This window comes from Diadema antillarum, unplaced genomic scaffold (assembly GCF_040938485.1).
Source record: "Diadema antillarum isolate AM-2024a unplaced genomic scaffold, OU_Dant_1.0 seq00000481_RagTag, whole genome shotgun sequence".
Taxonomy (NCBI): domain Eukaryota; kingdom Metazoa; phylum Echinodermata; class Echinoidea; order Diadematoida; family Diadematidae; genus Diadema; species Diadema antillarum.
The window spans coordinates 4006388-4027686 of NW_027271445.1; the positions used below are offsets into that span (position 1 = coordinate 4006388).

The following is a 21299-nucleotide window of genomic DNA, read 5'->3' on the forward strand; positions in this document are numbered from 1 at the left end:
AATGTTACATTTACAACAGTGATCTGAGTGGCATGCAAAATGTTACATTTATAACAGTGATCTGAGTGGTATGCAAAATGTTACATGTACAACAGTGATCTGAGAGGTATGCATAATGTTACATTGATCTGAGTGGTAAGCAAAATGTTACATTTATAACAATGATCTGAGTGGTATGCAAAATGTTACATTTATAACAATGATCTGAGTGGTATGCAAAATGTTACATCTATAACAGTGATTTGAGAGGTATGCAAAATGTTACATTTTTACAACAGTGATCTGGTGGTATGCAAAATATTACATTTTTACAACAGTGATCTGAGCGGTATGCAAAATGTTACATTTACAACAGTGATCTGGTGGTATGCAAAATATTACATTTTTACAACAGTGATCTGAGCGGTATGCAAAATGTTACATTTACAACAGTGATTTGAGAGGTATGCAAAATGTTACATTTTTACAACAGTGATCTGGTGGTATGCAAAATGTTACATATTTACAACAGTGATCTGAGTGGTATGCAAAATGTTACATTTACAACAGTGATCTCAGTGGTATGCAAAATGTTACATTTACAACTAGAGAAGCACTCTGAGAGCGCAGACCTCCGCCAAGCATGCAGCTCATTTCCACCACTGATCTTGTTCTTCCATAGAGATATCAGTGATTTCCACCAATGCGTACTTTTCAATAGCATTGTGTGCTGAAAGTTGCCAGCGTTTCCCAATATAGAAGCCTTTGTTACGTCATAAACCCTCAGCTGCACGGCGCGCCTCGACCTAGCAAAAACTAGAGAATGCACTTTGTTGCGCGCATGCAAACCTTCAATATGCGTAGCCTAAACTCCCAAGTTCATTGACCCTACCTGCAAAAATATCAAAATCCTTTGTAAATTCCCCCAAAATTCTCAGATCACCACCAAAAGTTAATCGTTTGTTACTTGTGTCATTCTCAACCTTTTCTGCAAGTTTCATCTCAATCCATTAACTATTATTTGAGTTATTTTGCACACAGACAAACTAACTAACTAACAAACGAACGAACCAACACACAAACCAACAGTAACGAAACATAACCTCCTCCCTTGGCGGAGGTAACAATGATCTGTGTGATATGCAAAATGTTACATTTACAACAGTGATTTGAGTGGTATGCAAAATGTTACATTTACAGCAATGATCTGAGTGGTATGCAAAATGTTACATTTATAACAATGATCTGAGTGATGTGTAGAATGTAACATTTACATAAATGATGTCACTAAATCATTTCAGAGGATTGATAATTTTGCTGTAAAATGACAAATTAATCACGAATACAAATGCTGTAATAAACTTTTATCCCCTGAATATATATTTTGATATATTTTGCACTCTGTTGCAAACTTATGATACAATCCAAACAAGAGAGATTGTGAGCTAGTGTTTGTTCATTCACTGCTTAATCATCCCCCCAAATAAATGAAAAAAGAGGCAGCTGCATACAGTAAATTATGTATGAGCTTGGGACGACCACTGTGGTATATCCTAGTAGTCTGAGCATCATAGCTATTTAATGCTTTGAAAATTGAAAGTTTAATTCGAAAGTTTATGGCATTGAAGACAAGCATGTGAGGGGAGTGTCCCCATATAATCACATAAAATATTTTATTACAGAAACAGACAGACAAAATGGATATACTGTATCTTACATGTGACATGTTCTATTTTGAAGAGTTACAGTATTTCTTGTTGGGTATAGGTTTCAGTGGCATAGACTTTAGTAGTATTGCAATGTCTTATATTATGGAACTATTCCATGTAGACATGTGTGCAGCATACACACCACCACAGATGATACAATCTTAAACATACACAAATCTATTCTAGAATATTGAGTTTAGTCACACAATGAACCAAGTACAGAGGAAGATTTAACCCATTCCATATTGGAACCTGGTGGTCTGTGTAGTAAGTGTACGGGGATTTCAGAATTCAGTATGGAATGGTTTAATAAGAAGTTGGCAGCCAGTGGTAAAAATGTGTGTTTGAGACTCACCTCAATCAGACCTTCCACACTACACATTACAATCTTCTTCCCGTCGTGAGAGATTAGCGCCCTCAACCAATCTCCAGAAATCTTTTTCATCAAGCTCTGGTCTTTCACCCTCCACATCTTGACGTTGGCGCTGGAACATGTGACCATGAAGTCACCCGCCGGACATATCTCACACCAGTTGACCCAGTTATTATGGGCCTCGAGACAGAAGACAAGCTTGGCAGACTGACTGCTCCATAGCTGGGAGAACACAAGTTATATCATGTCAGATGATATGGCTGACTTCTACGTCTCATTCATTAATCATAAAAGGCTAAACACAAAGGTCTGAATTCACAAAGTTGGTACAATCTTTGTCCAAGGTATAAACGATGGACAAAGACCGTAGTTTTGTATGAGGCGCCAAGTGTCACATGGCCTACTTTGTTGACAAAATGGCTGATTTTGTAACGAAGTAGGCCATGTGACACTTGGCACCCCATAAAAATTACGGACTTTGTCCATTGTTTAAACTATGGACAAAGATTGTACCACCTTCGTGAATTTAGGCCATAGTAAGTGCATAAAAAAATACACAGTACATGTAGCTGGCTAAAATATTTGTGGTTGCCAAGAACTAAAGAGACTAAGTACATATCAAGTCATGAGGTGCATCCATAATAACCAGTGTGTATTGATATGTGATTTGATTTTGATTGTATACAATATGTTTTTCCTGGACTTTTCCAAGAAAAACATATTAACTGTACATTTATATGAACAAATATGCATTATAAGTAGAGAGAATAATTTTCATTGTAATCTATAATGTGTTTGAATACAACAATCAAAAAAGTCAATTTCCAATTTAAGAGAGGAAACAAAAATGCAGGAGTCTACCATCTTTTAGGCAGATGCTTGATATTGATAATTACAAAGAAACAGCCTTGTGCCAGAAACACTGCAGGCTGTAGGAGTTGGTATTCACTAAGATGTAAATTTTGAGAAGAGCAAAAGATTTAACATGGAAGAGAAAGAGAGGGAGAGAAGGAAAGATACAAAGAGAGAGGAGAGAGAGAATTAAAGGGATCGTATAGTTTTGGTTGACACCTACATCGTACCTTCAGGTTTGTAACAGTTTTGGGTGAGATAATGAGAAATCTCTTATGAAATATGAAAGATCTTGTAATTCCAAGAGGCATTCAATGTGGTTTTTTTTCTTAAATTTTTAATGAAAATTGTTTTTGAAATGGCTGAGATATTGAAAACATAGTAATCCTAATAAAAGGTAGGACCAAGCTTTTATTGAGATCGCTTTATTTTACTTTGTTTTTGGATGTCTCGGCCATTCCTAAACCCATTTTCATCAAATAAACTTTGAACTTGTATTAGAATGGTATACTCTGTGTTATTTCTTAAGTAGTTTCTTGGTATCTCACCATAAGCTCTATCCTCACGTCCACCAATACTGTACCATCCCTTTAAGTAGGTTGGGAGAAAATGCCTACCTTGACTGTACCATCCTCTCCACAGGATATGATGTGGTCCCCCGTTGGAGAGAAATGGGCGCTATTTGTCACCCCGGAGTGAGGAGTGTTGGTCAGGAGAAGAGAGTCTCTCACTAAATATTTATTGCTGCAGGAATCAAGAGAGAATATTAGACCTCATTAACCAATTGAGGACGGACTGATTTTACTACAACATGCATTTCCCCATAGACACCTGGGGGGGGGGGGGGGGTGTTTCATAAAGCTGTTCGTAAAGTTACGAACAGCTTATGAGCGACTGGTGATCAGTTCTGATGTGCTATATTTATCAGAATTTCCATAATTCAGCACAAGAACTGATCACCAGTCGTTCGTAAGTTGTTCGTAACTTTACGAACAGCTTTATGAAACAGGGCCCTCTCTGAGTATACTTGGGACTTGTCCTCAATGGGTTAAGCATCACGACTGGTTCTATCACCTGTTGAATACTCCCAATTTTGACGGGTAAGAAAGGAGTTTACTTGCAACAAAACAACAACAACAAAAGATAATCTATCATTTAATTTTAAATCATTTTCCCTCATTTGATAGTCCTTGCTATATGCATGTGTTACTACTGTGCAACAAGCTAGCATGTCAGTGAGCAATATATCAACAATGTTTCTTACTATAATGTGCAACAAGCTACTATATACACCGTATGTCACTGGACTATACATGTACAGTCAAACCTGCCTTAGCGGCCACCTGTTTATAGCGGCCACCTGTCTATAGCGGCCACTGAAAAATTCCCCCGAGAGAAAAGCCCTGTTAAAGACCCTGTGTATAGCGGCCACCTGTCTAACGCGGCCAGCGGCCACAAATTTTGTTTCCCGTGGTAGATTTTAACCTGTCTATAGTGGCCACAGACCCGGTAATTCAGCGTGTTTTTCTGGTTTGTGGCCGTGCCAGTCATTCATGGGCAACGTTCAGTGATCGCCACCGCTGCATTCATCACTTATTCACTCATGATAATGCACTAGTGTTAAGCTTTCTTCACGACTGTACAACATGCTACTGTGTAACAATTTCATAAACGCCGGCATTGTTTAATGCATGAAACACACGTGTGCATACGTACGCATGTACATGTACACTAAGTACTTATAGATGTATACAACGATGATACATGGACGTGTACATGTAGGCAATTCACACATATAGTTGGATAACCTGTCTATAGCGGCCACCTGTCTATAACGGCCACTTTTTTCGTTTCCCTTGGGTGGCCGCTATAGACAGGTTTGACTGTATATCACAAGTATGGATTACGCAGTGATTGGATATTGGAGTCTGATAGAAGGGTGACCTTGATAAACTGACTCTTCCAAAGTGACAGTGTAACTCAATTCACATCACAATAAAAAGATCATAAGATGAGAAACAAATTGCTGGATGGTTTCTTGAAGTCTATGTATGTTTCATTGAGAATTTGTTGTAGTAATGAAGAGTATTCTTCCTTAATGAGCCCCTGATAGTACCCTGACACTCTCTGCTATAGTGGTTCCATGACATTTGCTCCTGCGACAGTTACTCCTATGAAATATCTCCACACTAAGCCAAATTTAAATTCTACCCACACTCATGACCCTAACCTTAACCTTAATATCAAGCAAAGCCTAAAACCCTATCACAAATCTAACCCTAACCCTAAGTCCTTAGAGAAAATAAGACCGAACATTTATTGCAGGAGTACATGTCATGTCATCCCCTTTTTATTTATTAGCATTCTTCATCACTGTTATCAGTAAAGACCCTGAACATTTCCCAGCTAGTTTTAGCTTACCACCACTCAACGTAGAAACCTCCTTGTTTCTCCCGAACAAGGCGCCTTGCCTGCTGGCACACCTCAGTGCTGTCTTGTTGTAGCAAGGCCAGCTGAAGAAGGTCAGGGAGTGGAGTTTGCATCAAGAGGTGTGCGTTCACACTCACAAACACCTGGAACTCCTCCACTATTTGGCGTTGCTGGAAAGGTTAATGGGAGAAAGTGATAGTCAGAAGAGAGTTTAGCCTGAACACTTCTATGCCATTAGCTTTAACTACAGTATTAATGCAGAAATTATCAGACAAGACAAATATTCAGACACTTTACTTTCCACAACCATAAGAAAAATCACTTGAACATAAGCTAAGAAAATGAGACTGGAGAAAACTGATTTTCAAACAAACATGGAATACAGATATTTCCAAACAAACACAAAATAAAATTTGAAGTTGAACATATAAAAATTTGTCATTGATATATTTGCTATACATGGTTCCTTGCTGGCCCATGTAATTTCGTATCAATGTTTTCTTTATGAATATACCAATGTTGGATTTAAATTTTCAGATCTTGCGGTTCAGAACCCAGGTTCAGGAATAATTTGCCTCCTAATAATCAAACCAAGACTTCTCCAACCGTGAAAATGTAATCCTGGATGAATTACTTGTATCTTATCATACATCATGTTTAATCAATAGATTAATGAGAAAACACATAAAAGAGGACTTTATAGGAAATTATGTTGACAATATGCATCTAAATATTACAGTTATGTTTGGCAAGCCATTGATATAATTGACATGGTGCATGCCATCAAACACTTCATGTCATTAAATATAAAAATGAAGAAAAAAATATATATCAGCTAACTTTTTCTGGGATATTGACAGCATAAGAGACATAGTCACTCAGCATGTTCGCTGGTCCCGTCAACGTGACTTTCCTGGCAATCCAGCGCAGGCTCTGTAGAATAGTAGAGAGCTCAGCAAATTCCCCAGCCTGAGCCATGTGATGAGCGAGGTACATGTGGATATAGCTGTCGTCAGGCAAAGTGTGATACGCTCCGTCACATTGATTCTTGAATGCATGGACTAATTTCTTGTGGAAACCCTGAGACAAACAAAGAGAACAGAGAATACATTCATGAATTACTGTAAAACATGATATATTCGCGGTGTGAAATTTTCGCGAATTGGAGCTGACAGCCTTTTTCGTGGCATGAAATTTTCGCGAAGTGCCACTGGCGTTCAATGCATATAGTGTAAACAAGAACTTTCGCGTGCATTTTAATTTCGCGAATCTTGGCGCTCGCGAAATTCGCGAAATTAAAGTGCACGCGAAAATTCCTCATTTTACAGTATCCTTAATAGAATCATCATATAGCAAAATACAACCAAAGAAAAAGAGGAAGGTAAAAAAGTAGAAGGGAAGAAAAGACGACACAGAAGAAGAAGGAAAAAAATCAAGTCTGAACAAAGCTTGCACACTTCCAACAATTTTTAACTTCTAACACTTGAGTGCTTGTGTCAAAGTTACCTACCTGTATACTGTCTTTATACTGCTCAGTTAGAAAGTCAAGTTGAAGGTCAAATCAGTGTATACACCATACACTTGAGTACTTGTGTCAAGTTACCTACCTGTATACTGTCTTTACTGTAAAAGTGGCAATTTTCCCAGTGTTGAAATTTTCGCGCATTTCGCGCAACCAGCAACTAGCGCGAAAATAAAAGCACGCGAATATTTTTGCTTGCCATGTGTTCCTTTGCATGATGTCTTGATTCCGCGGAATTAAAAACACACGAAATTCTTCTCATCCAGTCAAGCGCGAAAAATTAGTCGCGCGAAAATATCCACTTTTACAGTATACTGCTCATTTAGAAAGTCAAGTTGAAGGTCGTGCAGTGTATACACCTCACACTTGAGTGCTTGTGTCAAAAGTTACCTACCTGTATACTGTTTTTATACTGCTCAGTCAGAAAGTCAAGTTGTAGGTCGTGCAGTGTATACACCATACACTTGAGTGTTTGTGTCAAAAGTTACCTACCTGCATACAGTCTTTATACTGCTCAGTTAGAAAGTCAAGTTGAAGGTTATTCAGTGTATACACCATACACTTGAGTACTTGTGTCAAAGTTACCTACCTGTATACTGTTTTTATACTGCTCAGTCAGAAAGTCAAGTTGTAAGTCGTGCAGTGTATACACCATACACTTGAGTGCTTGTGTCAAAGTTACCTACCTGTATACTGTTTTTATACTGCTCAGTCAGAAAGTCAAGTTGTAGGTCGTGCAGTGTATACACCATACACTTGAGTGCTTGTGTCAAAGTTACCTACCTGTATACTGTTTTTATACTGCTCAGTTAGAAAGTCAAGTTGTAGGTCGTGCAGTGTATACACCATACACTTGAGAGCTTGTGTCAAAAGTTACCTACCTGTATACTGTCTTTATACTGCTCAGTTAGAAAGTCAAGTTGAAGGTTATTCAGTGTATACACCATACACTTGAGTACTTGTGTCAAAGTTACCTACCTGTATACTGTTTTTATACTGCTCAGTTAGAAAGTCAAGTTGTAGGTCGTGCAGTGTATACACCATACACTTGAGTGCTTGTGTCAAAGTTACCTACCTGTATACTGTTTTTATACTGCTCAGTCAGAAAGTCAAGTTGTAGGTCGTGCAGTGTATACACCATACACTTGAGTGTTTGTGTCAAAAGTTACCTACCTGTATACTGTCTTTATACTGCTCAGTTAGAAAGTCAAGTTGAAGGTTATTCAGTGTATACACCATACACTTGAGTACTTGTGTCAAAGTTACCTACCTGTATACTGTTTTTATACTGCTCAGTTAGAAAGTCAAGTTGTAGGTCGTGCAGTGTATACACCATACACTTGAGTGCTTGTGTCAAAGTTACCTACCTGTATACTGTTTTTATACTGCTCAGTCAGAAAGTCAAGTTGTAGGTCGTGCAGTGTATACACCATACACTTGAGTGTTTGTGTCAAAAGTTACCTACCTGCATACTGTCTTTATACTGCTCAGTTAGAAAGTCAAGTTGAAGGTTATTCAGTGTATACACCATACACTTGAGTACTTGTGTCAAAGTTACCTACCTGTATACTGTTTTTATACTGCTCAGTTAGAAAGTCAAGTTGAAGGTCGTGCAGTGTATACACCATACACTTGAGTGTAGTATCCCACTCCTGGAAAGCCAGAGACTTGTTGACTATTTCTTCCATCATGTCTTCTATTGACTCTTGCTCCTCATCATGCATTACACCAAGAACCTGGAACACAACACAAACACAAATGCTACACTAATACTTGGCAGCAGAAGACCACTGAAAGTTAAATGCATGTCGTGTGTATTATCAAGTCAATGGTGTCATCTTTAGACACTGTGTGTTGTACCCAGAAATGGACTGCAATCATTGAAATCATGGTAAACCAAGCATCTTTTTTCAGAGTCCAGTGAAAAATACTGACATCTTAAACAATGAACACTAACTCTTGGGAAAACAGATAAGTTAGACTTTTGCTGCTGTGTACACAAAAAGCCTAAAGAGATAAATGTACCAGTAGAGTAATGACAATACTTTAGTAGGGGAATAGACTTTGCAAAATAGAGATATATTTTCCAATGCAGTATGTTGTGTAGCGGATGTTTTGCTACTTGGGATCGGTTGATAATTTTGAGAGGTACACACAGTAGAAATGAGTGGCGACAAAGTTCAGTTAAGTTTCCATGTGCACTTTATTTGAGAGGCGTTTTGGAGGCGATCCTCTCTCTTTGAGCGTCAGAATCCAAGTCTTCTTCTTTGCTTGTTATTCAACTTGTAATTCACTTCATACATTCAATTACGAGTATTACACATTGGTCACTGGTTACACTGTTGTGACACACTATGAATGGGTGAATGGGGGTGGAGTCTTTGTGTTAACGAGGGGTTTTAATTGGGCAAAACTTTGGTTGTTATAGGAACAAAGGCGGGACTAGTTTTATTAAGGAGGTAGTATTCTTGGACTTGGAATGAACAACAATTCTAAGTAATCAATGGGGGAACGGCAGGATGTTTAGGTTTGGCTGAGCCTGGTCGTAAATTAGATGGGGCTAGATGTACTCAAGGGATGATGAAGGTCGATGACTCACTGGATGAGGAGAGCATTGGTAGGGGTCATTGACTGGTGGAGGTGAACTGGTATATGGGAAGATGTAGTCATAACTTTGTGTATCATTACACAACAGTATCATACTCAACATGACACTCATCAATGTAACACAAAACACCAACAACAAAAAAAGTTTGAATTCACCAAATGTCTTTGCTAAGATGACTGCTGCAAACTATCATATCAATATCATTACTTGTAATACATTCAAATGCCGAGTCCCGAGTATACTCGGGCAAGTATCTATGGAAAATGTGTGCCATAACAGAATCAGCCCGTCCTCAATGGGATAATACAGGATTGTTAGGCTTCCAGGCAATAAGCACTTAGGGTTGATAGAAAAGACAGTTACTGATCATAGCCAGTAGGTAGGATTCTGGAGCTCAAAGCATTTTACTCACTGTAGCTGGAATGGGAACATCTTCAGAGAAGATAGAGAAAGATGCGTAGATGTCTCGTAATTCAGACGGTAGCTGCTCTAGACTCATTCCCATGGCTTCACCAACACTGCCGTACTCGTATGCCGTCACTTTCTTCAGACTGCTGTATCGTTTGCGCATCAACTTGTCAAGATAAAACTTCCATCTGATAATAAACCAAAACATACAAACAACGAGAACATTCAAGTAGGGCGGGACATACATAGGATGGTAAATCCAAGATGATTGAACAATCAGACAATTCCAAGTCCATGGTAAACTAGTCTTTAGAATATTGTCCAGAAAAAAAAATAGTGTTTGCATTGGGAGTGTTACAATATGGCCAATTCTTATGTTTTAATCCTTATAAATGGCATGAGAAATGATGTATCATACATTAAAAAAAATCAAAATCTTGGAGAATTCTAAGGATCGGGCAAAAAACAACAACATTTTTCAAGTAAAATCTACAGGTGGTAGACAGGGCATCGTAAAGATGAACAGTCACAGAAAATAGCTGAGAGATGGTAGATGTAAGCATGAGTGTATTATGGAAGGTAGTGGACTTACTGGACATTTTCAGTGATGCTATAATTTTCAAGAATTGTGTGGGCTAAAAATATTCACAAACTAGATATATCGCTACAGCGACTGATATGCCTCCGCCATAATGCATGGTTCTCCTAATAGGTCTATAGTACAATGTCTTGACAATGTGTGATGACAGTTTCACACAATTGGCAAAATATTAAAATGACAGGTTTGCCACAAATGTGTTGAATGTTCACTTTCCTAGAACTAGGTTCAATTGAATGAATGATTAAAATGTCAGAGTGCAGGTATTTGGGGGAACTGATGATTTTTACTTGACTTTTGACCCTTTTATAAGTTTATGCATTGAGTAATTTTCAAGGTATTGAGAAAAAGTATAATTTCAGTATCAAATAGGAAAACAGCATTATCTAAACCTGGCCTTTGACCTTTGACCTCACAGTTCCAAAAAGAATCACTGTTAGGTTGAACATGCATAAATATGTAAGTTTCATGATGATACCTTGAGTTACTTTTGAGATATGGAGGAAAAAGTGCAATTCAACACTTTCACTTGACCTTTGACCTTTTGACCTTTGACCTTTTGGCAAGAAACTTCCCACAGAATATATATCGCGTAATACATGCATACATCAAGTTAAAAAAACAAAAAACCTTCAGGCATTGCATAAATATAAGGAAAGTAGTGATATTTTGAGGAGTTGACCTTGACCTTTGACCCCCCTGACCTTTGAACCATGACCCTCAACTTCCCTAGATAATCACTGCCCATTGGAACGAGCATATATACTAAGTTCCATGAAGATACCTTGAACCATTTGCGAGATATGGAGAAAAATAACCTGTGACCATTGACCTTTGACCCCGTGACCCTAAAATCCAAGCAAAGTATTATCCCCCCAGGATATACCCTCATACCAAGTTTGATGTAAAACCACAACACGGTTCTTGAGATATCGACAAAAACAAAACGGGACGGACATACGTACGTACGGACGGACGGACGACCCGAAAACATAATGCCTCCGGCCACTTCGTTGGCGGAGGCATAAAAAGCAACTTGCAAAAAAAAATTGTTTTCCTTTGCACAAATACAGTACATGTTGTCTCCAAGATGGGGATCTGCTATCTTTTCTATTGTAAAAGGAAAATAATTCTTTCTCATTCCAGCAATGTGGTTCTTGGTTGTTAATTTCTAACCAGGTCCCGATTCATAAGATTTATATAACGTATACAGTAACACTGACCATGCTTAACAGTGACATGATTACAGCTCATATGAAAATGTTGATTAAATTGAAGCCAAGAACTATAGCATGAAATGACAAGGAACTACACACTATAAAACCTACTCTAATATCTGTAGATAACAGCTTGCACAGTATGAATTTTGTTAGTGTGACTGCTTGTGTGGACGGTCAGTAACAAGAGCTCGGTCTGACATTCATCCATGCGGTCAGTCAATCTAGAGACCAGTCTGACCCTCATATGTGAGGCTGGTAAATCTAGTGTGACACTCAAATAATGTGAATGGTCACTTGATAATGACCAGTAATTCTCACCTGTGTGGATGGTCAGACAGTAGGGCTCCAATGATTGAGATGACCAGTGGTGACCCTTTGGAGGCGTGATAAATCTCCTTAGCCTCTGGGGGTAAGTTCTCCACCTCACGGTGAGTCCAAGTGGCCAGTGTCCGGAGAGCTTGCTCCTCAGAGAAGCCACTCTCAAGGGGAACTCTATGGACTGGACCTACAAATATTTCATTTGATGACGTCATGGATCTGGACCTTAAGGAACACTGTATACATACGCCCTATATTAGCGAGTCAAACATTTTGCGAATCAGGACTTCCCGACAGTTCAAATGCGAGTAGTTAAATTTGTGAGTGTGGAGTTTTGTCCAGAACAGAGAAATTTATATATGTGCATGTCAAATTCATATCAGGAACAGAATCAATATTTTCACATGTCTTTAAATTTGTGAATACCACCTGACTCACAAAATCTGGGCAAATGAAAATGTCACAAAATATTTGGTGCATATACTGTACTTGTGTCTATAAAACATTAGGAACAGACATGTAAAATTTATTTGGTCTTAACTCTCACACTAGAAGTATGCAAAAGCTACATTAAGGTTTAATTTTTGCAAGTTGAACTTTTCAAACTTTAATATTCTCTTCTTGAAAAATGCACATCAAAGCAATATCCATTGTGAAATAAACTCAGTAGAAGAACAGAAGAATGAGGAGAAGAGTCACTAACGTTTGAGAGCATGGGCACTTTTTTTTGGATGGGGGGGGGGGTCAGTAGAAAGTGAATGTATTGCTTGGTTATCATTAAAGGGATAGTACAGTATTGGTGGAGATGAAAATTGGGCTTTTAACTTTTTGCGAGATACTAAGAAAACACTTATAAAATAGTACAGAGCATACCATTTTAAGAGGAATTCAAAGTTTATTTGATGAAAATCGGGTTTGGAATGACTGAAACATCCAAAAACAAAGCGATCGTAACAAAGTGTGGGTCCCTGTGGTAGAATCGCTCTTTTTTGGATATCTCTGCCATTTCAAAACCAATTTCCATCAAATGGATGTTGAATTCCTCATAGAATTACATGCTCTTTCATATTTCATAAGAGGTTTCTCATTATCTCACCAAAAAAATGTTACAAACATGAAATTAGGTCTCAACCAAAACTGTACGATCCCTTTAAAGTAGATAATGCAACAATGAGTTTATTACTCATTATCACATCATAAAATGTCATATTTTGGGAAGATAGGCATTTAAAGCATCTCAATGAAACATTGCTTCAAATGGGCAACTCATTATAAATTTTAGCACTGTATCTAAAATACAGCGATGACTGCAATCAGTCAGTCATTCACTTTATATACAGCAAAAAGACTTACAACCAATCTCATTTCTCACTAACTTAAAATCAATTGATATCACAGTACGTAATGTGTGATAATCCAGTATTCTAGCTTTCCTCAAACATTCACAGAAAAAGAAAAGTGCATCTTTTTATTACCACAATGGTTTCTGTGAAATCTAAAATGTAAGTACGTGTACATGAAGTCATATTTGAGGGTAATGCTACACAGCAGATACCATCTGGTAATACGAAATATTTCCTACCAAACACTCTGTCGGTCACACTGCGGTCTCTAGTGGTCACTAGAACCCTCGCTTGGACATCAAACGTGTGGATGACTCGAGATTCCCATACATCATCAAGGATCAACAAAGACCTGGGAAATGTCAGAGTCAAAAACCAGTAATTATCTCGAGTAATCATAAGGAAGTTGGAAGATAAGTGGACACCACAGACATGTAAAAAAAAAAAGCAGAAGTATCAGCCATGACAGTAGTTCTACTATTAGTAGCGGTAGAAGAAATAACAGTTCAAGAAAAAGTGCAGTAGCAGTCATAACACCAAGCACCATAGTAGTTACAATTGCTGTGAGGTTTTAAAGGGACACAGTCCTCAAGAAATTTAAAAAAATATGTTGTTGTTGGTACCTCCAATGAACTACTTTCACCAAAAACAAACTTTAAAATCACCAAATAAGCTCGTACATTTTGGTTGAAAAAGTGTGACTCTCCATGGTGAATATGCTAATGAGCAAGTCTTGGCGGAGAGTCATACGTCGTCGATGCACAACTCTTCCCAGCCGTGTTCTGCTCGTTATCCGTACGCTCCGTAGTTTACCCGGATGCATGAAGACGTCGGTGGCTACTCCGACTCGTATTTGACATTGTTTCTACGTTGTGTGTGTGTGTGTGTTTGTGTGTGTGTGTATGTATTGTGAATTATATTCGCACGTGTGGACGGTACAACTAGATGATAGATCTACGGTTGATACGCGTACGCACCCCGTACGCGGTTTGCCCTTCGCACTTTTCCAGTCTCAAGCGCAGCTGCAGCCCTACCTGTATGTTCTATAGTACGTACACAGTGTACATATTTGTAGGTAGAAACGATTCTACACAGGCCTGCTAGTACACTACAGGGGCGACCGCATTCAGCGTCGTCTGGTCAGGCTATCTTACATCAGTAGTTTTGCTCAAATCGTGCAGAAAATTTCCCAGGAAAATCCTTTTTTCCATCCCATACCAACAAAAGTATCGTGAAAGGTGAGCTGTATGGCTGGGAAATATCGGTACAACGATGCCGAACATAAGAAACTTAGGGCCTACAAAATCTCGAAATCGTGTTGTGACCTACCTGTGCGTGGACAATTTGTGAAGCGATGTTTTTACGTGGACCGGCAGGCTGTGGCCCTCGGTTATAAACCGAGAAAACTCCTGAAACCAGATGCAATCCTGACCATTTGCTCACATGAGTTATAAAACAGAAACACCTCGAGCATCGACTTCGAAGAGAACCGAGGGAAAAAAGCGTAGAGAGGTAAGGAAAGTGGCTAGCTATGTTTAATTTACCGTGGGCCTGCAGCCGGGGTTGGACTGCAGTACAGTGCCACTGAGCTAGCTGCTGCCAGTGCCGACTGGACATGCACGGCAAAGTGGAGCGAAATCATATCCCTACGACCCCCTGTGTTTACCCTTCCCGGCTCACGTCATTTTTTTTTTTTCGAGGAAAGGCGATTATCTGACTACTTACAGAAATATTGAGATACAAACAATATTTTCTTTGAAGAATTCGACTCTCTCATGCACAGGTTATCTTCGGTTTGAATGCCAAAATCGACTGGACGGAGTCGAACGTTCGAGTGTACTGTGTGTATACATTGGTATGGTAAGGATTTGCGCGCGAGAGTGGTTTCTACGCTAAGAAGTATGCAACACGGACGGAAGCTAGAAAACGACCGTGCCTATTTGATGTCAAGTTCATGGTATATTTGGTTTAAAAATACATATAAATTTATGTTTACAATATTAATTTTTCGTAAATTATATATATCTAAGCTTGAAATATTTTGTTTAAAATTATAAAACCACAAACTTTCACATTATATGATAAAATTGCAACTAATCATTTGAACACTTAAATTGGTTTTTAGAGACACGGCTGTCAACTTGGTGAGTAGGGCATGCACTACGTAGCATCTTTTTGCCGGCTCTTTCACGATCGCTTGCAGGAATTATTTTTCAAAAATCGCGTACGGAGACAATTTTTGATGTCCAAGCGTATAAATTGGTGAAAGTTTATATTTTTTACTCTTCTTAATTATCAGTACAGTGAAAATCTCAGGACTGCTTCCCTTTAATGTGATGGCGGTTTTGATAATGGTGGCACTAATCTGATGGTGTTGTTAACATTATTGCGATTTACAATACAGTATTATGTAATTGCATTTTCATCCTACTGGTAGTCAGGGTGAGTAGCAGCACACTGTATGCTGCAGCTGGTATCACTGCTATCAGATTTCTACTGACAACATCACAATGTAAGTATGTCCTCCCAAATATGTGAAGGTAATTCCTAGGAGCTCAGTATATGCTGCTAAAAATACTACCATAAGAGTGTTTGTAAGTGCCCTTACCTTTCACTACCAGCACTATACTAGCTCTTCTAGTCATTTCAAGCCCCATACGTCAATCTACTTTGTGTCCAACTCACCGTGAATGTTTCTCCACGAGAAGTTTTCTCAGCCTGTCTTTACCCTCCTCCAAGTTATGGGGCGGAGTTCTCGCTCCATCGTCATCGAGTCGGGCACACAGGTTCTGTACCTTCAGGAGCAGCTTTGTCTTGTCAATGTGTCCCACGGAAAGCCAGAAGGGTCCTCCGGGAAAGTAGTCTGAGATTAAACCAACCATCAGAAACCCTCAAAGCATCTACATACAACAGCACTATCAAAAGCTATTCTACTTTCTTGAAATACTTCTTCATAGGAGACACTTTCTAATCCCTATCACAGCATCAACGGACAGATCACAAAATCAGATAATGATGTCTACAGCAAACAATGAATCAGCGCTAAAATCAAACTTTGACAATTTGGAAGGATATTCAACCTAGCATGATAATCTGAGGACTATGATTTTACAGATTTTCGTAAGTTAACAAGATCTCAATTAAAAATGACAGCATTACTATTGTAATTTCCAGTCCAACCAACCGGTATTAACCATTCAACACATCTCCTAGTACCTGAACATATTTATTTCTTTTTTTTTTAACAAAATGAGAAGAAAGTTTGATTGTTGATATACCATTAAATAAGAATAAACATGGCTACTTGGAATTTTATGTATGCCCATACTAGTAGTCAGGGTAACAATTGTATTCACATGAAGAAAAAACAAAAATCATCAAGCAATTTAAAGGTGCTTCAATAAGTCAATATAAAGTCAACATTTCAGGTAACAATTGCATACTAATAGCACCATAGAAACTGATGAAAATGAATAAGATTATGATATAACTGATAATGATAATGATGATGATTATATCTATAATGATAATAACGATGAACAGTATCATGTGTAAACAAGGACTTTCGCATGCATTTTAATTTCGCGAATCTTGGCGCTCGCGAAATTTGCGAAATTAAAGTGCACGTGAAAATTCCTCATTTTACAGTATTTTGCAAACGGACAAACTAACTAACAAAACTAACACTCTAACACTAACTAACAAACTAACACTCTTTCCCTTTCTTTATCCCTCTGGTGTTCCTTATCTTCTTTGATGTTGCCTCCCTATTCTTCCTTTTCTTTCAATGGTTGCCCCCTTGATCCTCATTCATGATCATTACTGACCCTCCTCTGCCTTTTGTCTGTCTGCTCTCCTCTGCCTTTTGTCTGTCCACCCTCCTGCTCTAATCCCCCTCCCTTTACCTGTTGGGCTCCTTGCCCGTGACCTCCCACCCTCTCCTTTGTTTCCTTTGTTCTGTGTACCCAGCCTGTCCCTGTCTGTTCTTGTTGTGTGAAGTCCTTATAATTATGTGATTGCTTTCCCTGCTTGTTTGTCATTTTGCCTCTGACGAAGATTCTGCTAGGATCGAAAGCTCAGGCCCCTTTTGACTCCATTTTACTCAATTGGCTTGCCTCCATTGGATAAGCAGTTTTCAGCAGCTTTTTTTGCTACATTTATAACTAACAAACAAACGGTAACGGAAACATAACCTCCTCCCTTGGCGGAGGTAATTATTATTATCATCATAATTGTCATTATCACTGTTATCATCATTTGTTATCATCATCATAATTGTCATTATCACTGTTATCACCATTGTCATGATTATCATCAGGACACCATCATCATCACTATTTTCATTAACAATATCACTCATTGAACGTTGTCTGTTACAAAGTGCATGAGAAAGGAGGAGATATTGAGGGCCAAAGCTGCCAATTGTTGGCTATTTTTATGTGGGATGCTTTGTTCATGAGATTATGTGTGTCAGCGAGCACTGTAAACTTTTTTTTTTCATGCAAGGAGGTTTCAAAGAGAAAGAATGACAATATCCAAAAAATGACTTACTTATGACTGTGGAAATAACATTGGAGGGTGTGAGTACTTTAAAAATGCATGATGCCAGCAATATGTAAATTTTAAGGGAATGGTCACTACATAACGTGAATATTGCTCGATACACAAGATATGACAGCAATGAAGACTATCTGGATGATTTATGAGTTAGAGATGATGGATGAGATTACTTTGTATGGGGGAGGTCAAAGTGCTCGTGAAGGATGGGAAAGGGTTAGTAAGGTAACGTAATCTGAGACAATGATATGAAGGATGTTGAGAGAAATATTCACCTGAGAGGAGATCTGGATCTCTGATGGCTGCTGCAGCAAGCACTGACTTGCCGATACCCCCCATACCATGGACCACCACCCAGCCAGGCTCCTCAGCTAACTTCACCAATGCCTGCTTGATGGCTTCTATGTGCTGGGGGCGGGGTGTGAAGACGGCTGGAGGGACAGGCACCCCACCCAGGCGTAGCATAACATCAGCTGTGAGGACGAGGTAGAAGGAAGACAAAACTAGAAAAGCACTCAGAAAGCACAGACCTCCCCAAAGCAGCTCATCATACATGCATGATGAAACAATTCCCAATGATAACGAAGCCTAATTGTGTTTACCTCATCAGTTTCCTTCTGCACGGTGCCTCGAGCAGAGTATGCACTTTGGTGCGCATATATGTGACCATGCACCACAAAACGAACAAAAAGTCACACCCCTTGATTTTACGTGACCTCTCAAAAAAGGTGAAACGGGTCAACCAAGTGAATATTAAGTTTTTTATATTTTCTGAAAGAACTGTCCTTCTTTACATCATTCTTAAGTTTGGGATCATTAAATGAATGGAAAAGTGCATTTTCAGCAGTTTTTCTACAGCCCTTTTTTGTAGAGCAGTGAGATCAGGTATGTCTTAGAGGCCCCTTTTCATTTCTTGATAATCTTTTGCACTCTCTTCACTTTCAAGTCTGATAACTTTTGAAGGGATAACGCTACTGCTTTGAAAGTTGGCATTAATCATGGACAGAATGCGTTAATAGAGCATGCTCAATTTCAGCTTAATCTGATAATCCTTCATTGCTGTTTCTCCAGTGGTTTACATCCGATTCATCGCACAACAAGCACGGTTTGATTAAGATTAAGCACTTGAATAGACAGATAGACCCTGTACTTCAGAGCCATTTTTCTTCGTTCACACTTTTCCAGAGTGTGTGCTTTCTTTCCAATATTTAGATAAGAGGGTCCATTTTAATTGAGCTATACATCATTCTAAAGCTTAGAGTCTGCTCTTTCAGAATCTGCCTTTCACTAAAAATCCATGTCTAGCAACTTTTTGTTGGTTTTGTGATGCAGGGTCACATATATGCAAACCTCAAATATGTGCAGCTTGAACTCCAAAGTTCATTGACACTATTTGCCAAAAGAATAAAAAATCCTTTAAAAATTCATAAAATTCATGGATCACTACCAAACGTTAATCATCTGTTCCTTCTGTCATAATCAACTTTTCCTGTAAGTTTCATCAAAATCCATTCACAACTTTTTGAGTTATTTTGCAGACAACAAACCGATGCCAAGAAAAACGTAACCTCCTTGCCCTTGGCGGAGGTGATAATAAACATGACAAAGTAAAAGGCTCATTTTCTTTAGCAATTACATAAGTCTCAAACCAACAATAGCAAAGTTAATGAGTGAATGATCACTTATCTGGAAAAATACAAAAACATCATACGAGTTCATGACATTACTATTTAACACTGCATGTATACATCTGTGTATCTTTATCTCACAACAGTTGGATTCATAAAGAATTTGAAGATAATACAAGGAAACTAAAATGTGCAGGGTAACTTAACCTGCTGAGGATGGTTTGATTTTGCTACAATGCGCATTTCCCCATAGACGCTTGCCTGAGTATACTCGGGACTCGTCCTCAACGGGTTAACAACTGAAAGCCAGTTGGTTTGAATATCAAAACATGCACCAATCATTGCCTCTAAACAGGATAAAAGGTATAAAGTGGTAGAGGCCTACATAATGATTGAATGTCTTTAAACTATATATTCCACATCATTCAGCCAACAAACTGCAAAGAGTGTGCAGCCTGCCTGAAAGAAGATAATGAGCCAGTCTAACACTGTTTTACAAGAGAGATCCTTGCCTGGCTACAGTAATCAAAAATGAGTGACCTCTGACCTTGTGCCTTGGTGAAGCCATCAACTGATGACCCCTTCACAAGATGACCCTGTCCAGTGATGGCATCCTCTAGGAAGAGAGCCAGGTGTGGCTGAAACTTGACCAACACAGAGTGGGTGCTGTTGTAGGCGTGTTGGCCTTTAGTACTGATCAGGTTTAGGAATGTCACAGCTCTTCTTCTCCTTGTTGCCTACAATGTATGGAAAATTTGAAGATGATGATGATCAATGATGATGATGACAATAATGATGCTGATTTAATAAAAATAAAGATAATAATGATAATCATCATCATCATCATCATCATTACCATTATCACCACCATCACCAACATCATTATCATCATCATCACCATCATCATCACCATCTTCATTACCATTACCATCACCATCATCACCACCATCATCATCACCACCATCATTATCACCATCATCATCATCACCACCATCATCACCATCACCATCATTACCATCATTATCACCATCATCATCATCATCACCACCATCATTACCATCACCATCACCACCATCATTATCACCATCACCATAATCATCATCATCTTCTGAATACTTGATAAGACAATTATTATCAAAGACACGCACAATCGTTGATGTCGCTGTACCAAGAGACAGGAGAAGAAGAAAAAGAAGGAAAAGATCTACAGAAAAGAAATGAGGACCTGCTTTGCTGACCAGAGAACTTCTCCATCTGTGGAATACAAGAACAAAGGTGATCCCAATTACATCAGGAGCACTCAAAACACTGCTAAAGCAGCTACAACATCACTTGGACAATGTAGGTGTGCCCAATCGAGAGAAAACGCTCCAAAAAGCAGCATTGCTTGGGATGGCGAGATTCCTCAGAAAAGTAGAAGTCCAAGTTTCCAAGATGGAACTTGACGTGATGTTTGCACTAAGAAACTCCTCATGATGATAGAAAAAGAAGAAGAAGAAGAGGAAGAAGAAGAAGAAAAAGAAGAAGAACAACAACAATGACAATGATAATAATAGTAATAAGGATGATGATGATGATGATAATAACAATAATAATGATGATGATGATAATAATAATAATAATAATAAGTATATCTACACAGACTATAAAATCCTCTGAAAATGAATATTACAGCACTTACTTAAATATATTCATAAAAAGTCTAGAAAGTAATTACACTCAAATTTACCCCACCCCCACCCCACAAACTGACA

General features: G+C 38.6%; 1 protein-coding gene across 1 annotated transcript in view; it reads right to left on the reverse strand.

The window, feature by feature from the left end:
* The window catches only part of LOC139733552 (apoptotic protease-activating factor 1-like), a 41832-nt gene that overhangs the window by 17058 nt on the left and 3475 nt on the right, over window positions 1–21299 (reverse strand). The window contains exons 3-13 of the mRNA XM_071644364.1: window positions 20093–20282; window positions 18193–18390; window positions 16046–16223; window positions 13600–13712; window positions 12018–12204; window positions 9886–10069; window positions 8428–8601; window positions 6184–6423; window positions 5335–5513; window positions 3531–3657; window positions 2044–2283 (exon numbers count right to left, since the gene is read on the reverse strand). Of these exons, the coding sequence (XP_071500465.1) occupies window positions 2044–2283; window positions 3531–3657; window positions 5335–5513; window positions 6184–6423; window positions 8428–8601; window positions 9886–10069; window positions 12018–12204; window positions 13600–13712; window positions 16046–16223; window positions 18193–18390; window positions 20093–20282 (2010 nt within the window). The remainder of the gene's footprint in view (window positions 1–2043; window positions 2284–3530; window positions 3658–5334; window positions 5514–6183; window positions 6424–8427; window positions 8602–9885; window positions 10070–12017; window positions 12205–13599; window positions 13713–16045; window positions 16224–18192; window positions 18391–20092; window positions 20283–21299) is intronic.